Source organism: Cynara cardunculus (genome assembly GCF_001531365.2).
Source record: "Cynara cardunculus var. scolymus isolate 2C chromosome LG 4, CcrdV1, whole genome shotgun sequence".
In the NCBI taxonomy this organism is placed as follows: Eukaryota; Viridiplantae; Streptophyta; class Magnoliopsida; order Asterales; family Asteraceae; genus Cynara; species Cynara cardunculus.
This window is the reverse complement of record NC_037531.1, coordinates 19,020,042-19,027,446: the sequence shown is the minus strand read 5'-3', so window position 1 is coordinate 19,027,446 and position 7,405 is coordinate 19,020,042. Positions and strand designations below refer to the sequence as shown.

At 36.7% G+C, this 7,405-nt stretch overlaps 1 protein-coding gene across 1 annotated transcript; it reads left to right on the top strand.

Annotated features, from left to right (window-relative positions):
* The first annotated feature begins 2,201 nt into the window (after positions 1-2,201).
* LOC112511435 (nuclear pore complex protein NUP50A-like) lies at positions 2,202-7,086 on the top strand. Its single transcript, XM_025117050.1, has 2 exons — positions 2,202-2,279; positions 5,474-7,086. Exon 2 carries the CDS (start codon positions 5,532-5,534, stop codon positions 6,807-6,809), a length of 1,278 nt encoding a protein of 425 aa, XP_024972818.1. The 5' UTR covers positions 2,202-2,279; positions 5,474-5,531; the 3' UTR covers positions 6,810-7,086.
* Positions 7,087-7,405: the final 319 nt, after the last annotated feature.

Sequence of the window (7,405 nt, the reverse complement as noted above, 5' to 3'; positions counted from 1 at the left end):
TAATGGTTCTAAAACCTTCTGAATGACTTTGTATCATTGGTCTTCCTTAACAATTCAACACCTTAATTCCATTGTAAACAATTATATTTCATTTTGTACTGTATCATGAGTGTCTTTTAATCATTCTGACTATTTAATCATTTTGCACCAAACTATTCAACAACTGACAAACAACTATATTAAGTTCATTTGGTTTTGTTAGGACCAATGCTCAAAACAGATGAGAGTGAAGTAAAAGGTTAAAGAAACTGCGAAATGTTTTAAAGTTTTTATTTGACATGGGTAGTTTAATATTTATGTATCCTTCTCATCTTTTTTTTTTTGTTCCACCTATCTTGATGAGACAAAAAAATGTAATTTTCTCTTACCCAGTACTTGTCTCGTGCCAGTTTAATGTCGTGTCAAACATAAGAAAACAAATTTTTGTTCTCTTTTCTTTTAAGGTGCCGTATAGTGAATATGTACAGTAAATGAGGGAAAAACAAGTTAAATGTGTGATTTAACTTGACTTCCCCGATTGTCGGATCGAAAAGTACATTTTGTTGTAACAATAAAGGACAACAAGATGCGTGTAATTTACAAGATTGAATTTTATCTGTTTCAAATAGATATAGTCATGATTAGAGGTAAATAAAAGCGGGTCTCATCCAGTTTCTAACTGGTCCTAATCCTTACCCACAACTTATCTTAATGGTAACTTGTCCCAAAAGATCCTGTCTTTTTAACCGAATTAAGCTTTTTTTTTATTAACCTGTATATCCAACCCGCTATGCGAGCCGACTAATCTCAAAACTATCATCCGCTTCGCGGGTAGCCCGGAGTCACTGCTTTTAAACCTTCGTGACCACAAGATGATTTTTATTCATACTTGGATTCAATCCTGGGACCTCAAGATAGTTTTGACCTTTGAAGTCCAAGCTCAAACCAATTAGACATCATCTTTATAGTTATTCATTTTAAGCTTTGAGTTAAAAAGTGTTTTAACTTATTTGAATAAACCACCAACTCCAACTCCAACACCAATTTTACATCCAAACAAAATGACACATTGGTTGTCCAATACTTGGGCCATGCCTTGTTTAGTAACCGGTTTTTTAACCAGTTTAACTTCAAAAAGTCATAAGTGACAGTAACTGATCAAACTTTTAGTATTTAGAACCGGGCCTTTAGTGAATCATATACTGTTTAACATGATTATTTTTCATCTACGAATTGGATTTACTGTATTGATTAACATATATTTGTTCCACGATGTGAAAATTTTTATGTGTTAGTGAAACAAAAAATACAACTAAAAAGTTTCACACTATGAACCAAATGCATATGAAAGAAAAGATGTTGTAAAACAAATATATGTTAATCAATATATTGACTTATAGTCTTAGATGAAAAAAAATCATGTAAAACAATATCTTATGATAGTATTTTTCACAGTTATTACAATATATGAGGTTTTTCAGTTTGTTAAGCCCATACGTATATATAATTATATACATTGGGGAAAGTTCAAATGAGAACACTAACTATTTAAAAAAAAAGAAAAAAGATTGTAAATGTACAAAATCATACATGATTCACACACACATATAATATAATATAAAATAATACATGATTCACATACACACACATACACACACACACACACACACACATATATATATATATATATATATATATATTCACGTACAAGATCGTACAGGTTCAAAAGTCGTTCGATTCCATTTTTTGACGTTAATGTAAAATCACATGCGATTTTATACGTTGACGACTTTTTTCTTGTTTTCTTAACTAGTTAACGTTCTCGTTTGAACATTTCTCTATATACATAACATACAATTTAGCGCATTATATCATGCATTAAAAAACGTCACATCCTCACACTCACGTCATTTATAACCTTCGAATTTAACCATCATATTCAACGTTTCATTACAAAATAACCACTAAAAGTTCACCAAAACCACTCATTCCGACTTTTCATTTTTGTATTTTATCAAAAACCACAATTTTTACTAAGTTATGGGGTGAAAATGCAACTTTTTCTAAATTATGGGACGAATATACAATTTATACTAAATTATGTACTTAGTTTGCAATATCTCCAAACTTTAGAGGCGTTAAAGCAATTTTCCACATCACCTCCTGTCCTTTAATTCAAATATATATAAATAGTAAAAGGAAGAAAGGAAAAGGCTACGATGATTGATCACCGTCACTGAACATTTTACTCGAACTCTAGGGTTCATATTCAGCCTCTAACGCACCGACCTAAAGCAACGGTGAGGCAACCATAAACGCTACCTTACAATACTATTCCGATTTGTCTTCTTGTTGTTGCTTACTGTTCGTTTTCTATTGTTCGTTTGTTTGATGTTTGTTTTTTTTGTCATTTTCATCGATAGATTTGTTAAATCGTTGTGAATGGATGTCTTTCTGATGGATTAATTTGGTTTTTTGTGTTAGATTTGTTATAATATGTGTTATTATGCTGTTAATCGTGTCAATGTTCGTCATCTTGTTGATTTTGTTATTTGCGTCGTTCATTGTTCAAGTATTTGATGTTATGTGACGTGGTGCAGGAATTTGGTGTTTATTTTGTTATTTTGTGCTCTTTTTAGCTATTGATTGTGTGTCGCGATGATTTATTTAAGACGGATTCTGTAAAATTAGGTTATGGTGTTTAAGTTTTGATTTTTGTTATTTGGTACAGAAAGCTTTCTTTAATAGCATAAAAATTGTAATATGAGGTGGTGTTTTGGTTATTGTGGAAAAGGAAGCACACACGAATTTGTGTACCTGTGGGGGTGGGGTATATATCCTGTTGAAGAACAAGATTCTGATAATACTTTATGCGATTGAGATATTAATGAGGATTGAAGTAGCATATTGGTATATTAGTGTGTGTGTGTATGTAGCTTTATATCATATGTTTTCCACACCTAGTTTACGCTTGTTAATAAAACGTCACCTTATTTTACATGTAGATAGGTGTTAGTGTTCAAATGGTATTCGGAGTTGATCGAACGCCGCGGGTTTCGGCAAATCAAAAAGTAAATATGTGCAGCACAAAAGATCTACATCTTGAAAAGTACAATCAACTATAGAGAAGCGAGGAATAGGAAAGTCTTTTTTCTTTGTCAAATGTAGTTATTGACCGATATGCATTTTATATTAGTATATTTTTGAAGGATTCTTGAAGCACTTTTAATTAATTCGTTGAGAAAATATGCTCACATCCTCCCAGAACTTGGGACACGTATTTCGGTTAAGAGAGATAATTTATTTATGCTTGGACGTCATAGGACTCAATTGTTTATCCGTATGTTTTTTTGTGTATTTGATATCGCGTGTAACTGAGTCATGGTGAATGGGGATTTCCGCACCGGGGGGGGGGGGGGGATTGGAGAGGTAGTTGGGGGTTGGGATGGGTTGGAGAGTAGAAAGGTAAGCATGGTCGGGTAGGTACCGAGTCGTAGGTTTGGGGAGGGTTAGAGTGGTTCAGCAGCTACGCGTCTTTAGTTGGTTTAGACGTTTAGTACCTTCTTGTATGCTTTTACTATCTGTTGTACATGCTTTAGTTATCGTGCCCGTTTTCCTTTTCTCCGCCTATCCATAATTGCTTTTTCTTCCATTTATGTTTTATTACTTTCTTCTGTTTCAAACTTTTGTCCAACTTATAGTACCAAATGTTTCTTGTAAAATCATGTTTCCAAAATTTTCTTTAAGCCAGGAATCTCTATGGAAACAACCTCTCTACCCATTGAGGTAGAGGTAAAGCCTTCATACATCTTTCCATCCCCATCCGTCTCCATGTGGGACTACTTTGATTTGTTTTGTTTGGTTTGTGATATTGTACATATATTACACATCTCAAAGATATACATATTTGATGCTATACTAGTGCCAGCACATTAAACGAATGCGTATATGTTATCATATTTATATGTATAGATATGCATATAAAAATCTATGAACAATTATTGTTAAATATTTAAAAGATATATAGGTATTTCATATGCGTGTGTACATATATATCTATATATATCTGTGTTTTACTATCTTCCTTAATATCTATGTTTCAAATGAATATGTAATATTGCTCTATGGAACTTATTTAGCAATATCCTTCAATTATAATTAGAATTTAATTTTGTTAGAGGCCAATTTTTTGTTTGTATTCATCAACGTGACCCATTTAGGTGTCTATTCATGCATGCAATACAACATGTTCAATACCATATTTCTATAGGTCACCAACCATTCGTTTGGAATGTCAATGACCAATTCAATTACCTTACTCATTCCATTCCATATAACGAAACAGAGCATTAGCTTTTTAGTTGTTAATGTCTTTTGGATGTAGATATAATGTATTGAAACCGTTTGTAGCAATCAGTAACTAATGAGCTAGGGTTGCTTCAGCATCCTTTCACAAATTAACTTCTTTGATACAGATGGGATGATGCTTATGATTTTTGCTGTTTGAAATTCAAACTATACGAATATAATTACATGAAAGTAAATAGGATAAGAGTCAAGGGTATTTACGACAAAGGGTTGAGTGGCACCGAGCAAAGAGAAAGTAACAATGTTTCTTGTCATGGTTTCTTCAAAGGGGATGCCTTTTTTCTGCAAAGAGGTGTGAAAGCAATAGGGAGTAATGTGACTTGTACCAAACAATGCAGTAGTTAAAATTGAACAGGGACCAATTTGAACATAAGGACTTGACCTTAGATAGGCTAGGGTGTAAGAGTGCAATTTATATTGGTTCATCAGGGTCCATGTCACCAACCCATGGCTTATCAACTTTGTAGATCAATTTTAGCACACTGTTTTTTGGAGGTAAAAGAGGTGCTGCGGGACTGTAATTGAGGGCGATTTTGGTATGCCAGACAGAACAAACAATTAGAATTGGGACAGGATGGGACTAAGTGGGACAAAAATGCATTGTTCTTGTTCCACCAAAACGGGTGGAACAAAGTTAGGGAGATGGGACAAGATTGGTAAATTACTAAACCACCCATGTCAAAGTAAAACTCTAAAACCTTCCATAATTCTTTCACCCACCAACCTCAGTCTCGCCTGTCCATTTCAGCTCCGTCCAGTCATCTCCAGTTCTGTCTGCGTCCCAAATGCACTCTGAGGGATAACTTCTCTGGTTATGCATGTAGTGTGTACATACCGATGCCAACTTCCATGGTGCATTGAACGAGAAATAAGTGGATCATCTGGCCTTGGAAGTAAGAGGTTCAATTCTAAATGTTCTTCTAACATATAGGGTGATGTGCTGATATTATCGAGTTAGATGTTTTATTCTATGCTACATTCAAGCTTCTATCTAAAAATCTTTGTTTATTTTAATAAATATTTGATGAGCATTAAAGATTGGCTTATATGTTAGCTTTGAAGTTCTGTATTTCTGTTCTTCATAAAAAAGCCTTGTATACAACCATTTCATACATATTTCTTGCAGAATCACCTTTTTGCTTCAATCTAAAAGGAGCTCGTTGAATTTCGTTCAAAATCTTGCGATGGGGGATGCAGATAACACGCTTCCACCATCTAAGAAAAGAGCCGCCGGGCGGGAATTATCCCGAGATAACCCTGGTCTTGATGACGAAGAAGAGGTTCCCGGCCAAGAAACTGGTACATTCAAGAGGGCAAGTGAAGAGGTGCTGGCAAACAGAAGAATCGTAAAAGTCCGCCGCAGTCAAACTTCGTCAGCCCCCTCAGCCCCCTCAGCCCCTTCTTCTAATCCTTTTGCCTCCATTCGTTTGATACCTACTACGGATTCCACCGCCACCCCTGCCGCCACCCCTGCTGCTCCTGCCCCCACCCCTGCCACTGTGAATGATGCAGAAGAAGCTGGGAAAACACAAGACGTGGAATCGCCAAAGAGTGTGAATAAGAAAACAGAAAAGGCAGAAGATGAGGAGAAAGAAGGTGCTAGTGAGGTGAGAAAACCCGAACCGACTGAAGCTGAAACACCAAAAGTAGCAGATCCTGAAGCCGGAAAAGTGACCGAAAAGAACACTGAAGCTGAGAAAGAGACTGAAAAGAACCTCTCGGAGGGAAATGGCGAAAAGAATACCGAGGCTGAAAAAGATACCGAAAATGAAGCGGAGAAAGAGACGGAAAGCAAGGATGCAGCCACATCTGTTAACTCATTCCAACAGCTTTCGAGTAGTCAAAATGCCTTCACCGGGCTTGTTGGAACTGGATTTTCAAGTTCAACGTTCTCATTTGGCTCAATTTCGAAAACCGACCCACCTTCTTTTCCGTCTTTCAGTTTCGGCACGAACGGAAACTCGGCTTTATTCGGCAACCCCCCTGGAGCATCTCTTGGTGAAAAAACCGAAGGAACCAAAATACCATCTATGCAGGAGGTCCACGTGGAGACCGGTGAAGAAAACGAGATGGCTGTTTTTACAGCCGATGCTGCACTCTTCGAGTTTCTCGACGGCGGGTGGAAGGAACGCGGCAAAGGAGAACTGAAAGTCAACGTTTTAACGACTGGAACTAAAAAAGCTCGGCTCGTGATGAGGGCAAGAGGAAATTACCGACTGATTTTGAACGCCAGCATCTTCCCTGATATGAAGCTGACAAACATGGAGAAGAAAGGGATAACATTTGCGTGTTTGAACAGTACGGGCGAAGGGCAAAATGGTCTTTCGACATTTGCACTGAAGTTCAAAGATGCAGCGATTGTTGACGAGTTTCGATCGGTTGTTACGGAACACAAAGGGAGCATGGTTGCTGTTCCGACAATGAAAACACCTGAGAATTCTCCAAAAGCATCGGACGAGTAGAAGAAAACGGAGGGGCAAAAAGGTAAAAAACGATATATCTTAATGTTGGTTTTGGGTGTTTTAGCCCCAAACCATTGTAGTAGCTGTGTCTCTATATCCTCATTTTGTTGTTATCTTTGATAGACATATTTGCCAGAATAACTTTGGTTTAGGATTGAGGCTGAGAATTTGGAGTCTTGAATTGTTATAAATAGTTTTGTCCTTTATAAATCTTTCTGGGAATTGGGTCTTGATTGCCTTAATTTTTATTTTTTATGCTTTCTGAGTAGTTGACTCTGGAATTTGTGCTGCTTCCATGGACCGCAAGTCGTAAAAGTTGTGATATATGAGCACGCTCGAGGTCATGTTCACCTTGCACGTGGTGTACGTTCACTACTTGTCGTGCCTGGGTTTCCTGTGTAACGATCTTTGCATCCGTCTGACCTTTTATTTATCTGGGCAAATTCTCTATACCCATTTGCCAATTGAGTTGCACTTGATAGGCTATTTTGTTATTTCCATCAAAGATGTAGAAGTGGGTCGGCTGGATGATGATCTCGGTTGAAACTAGCCGTTTGACTCACTAATAAGACCGAGATCCCTTGGCCATAACTCGT

What these genes read in the sequence shown, in the direction of transcription:
- LOC112511435 (XM_025117050.1), top strand. Translation starts at nt 5,532, where the DNA reads ATGGGGGATGCAGATAACACGCTTCCACCATCTAAGAAAAGAGCCGCC.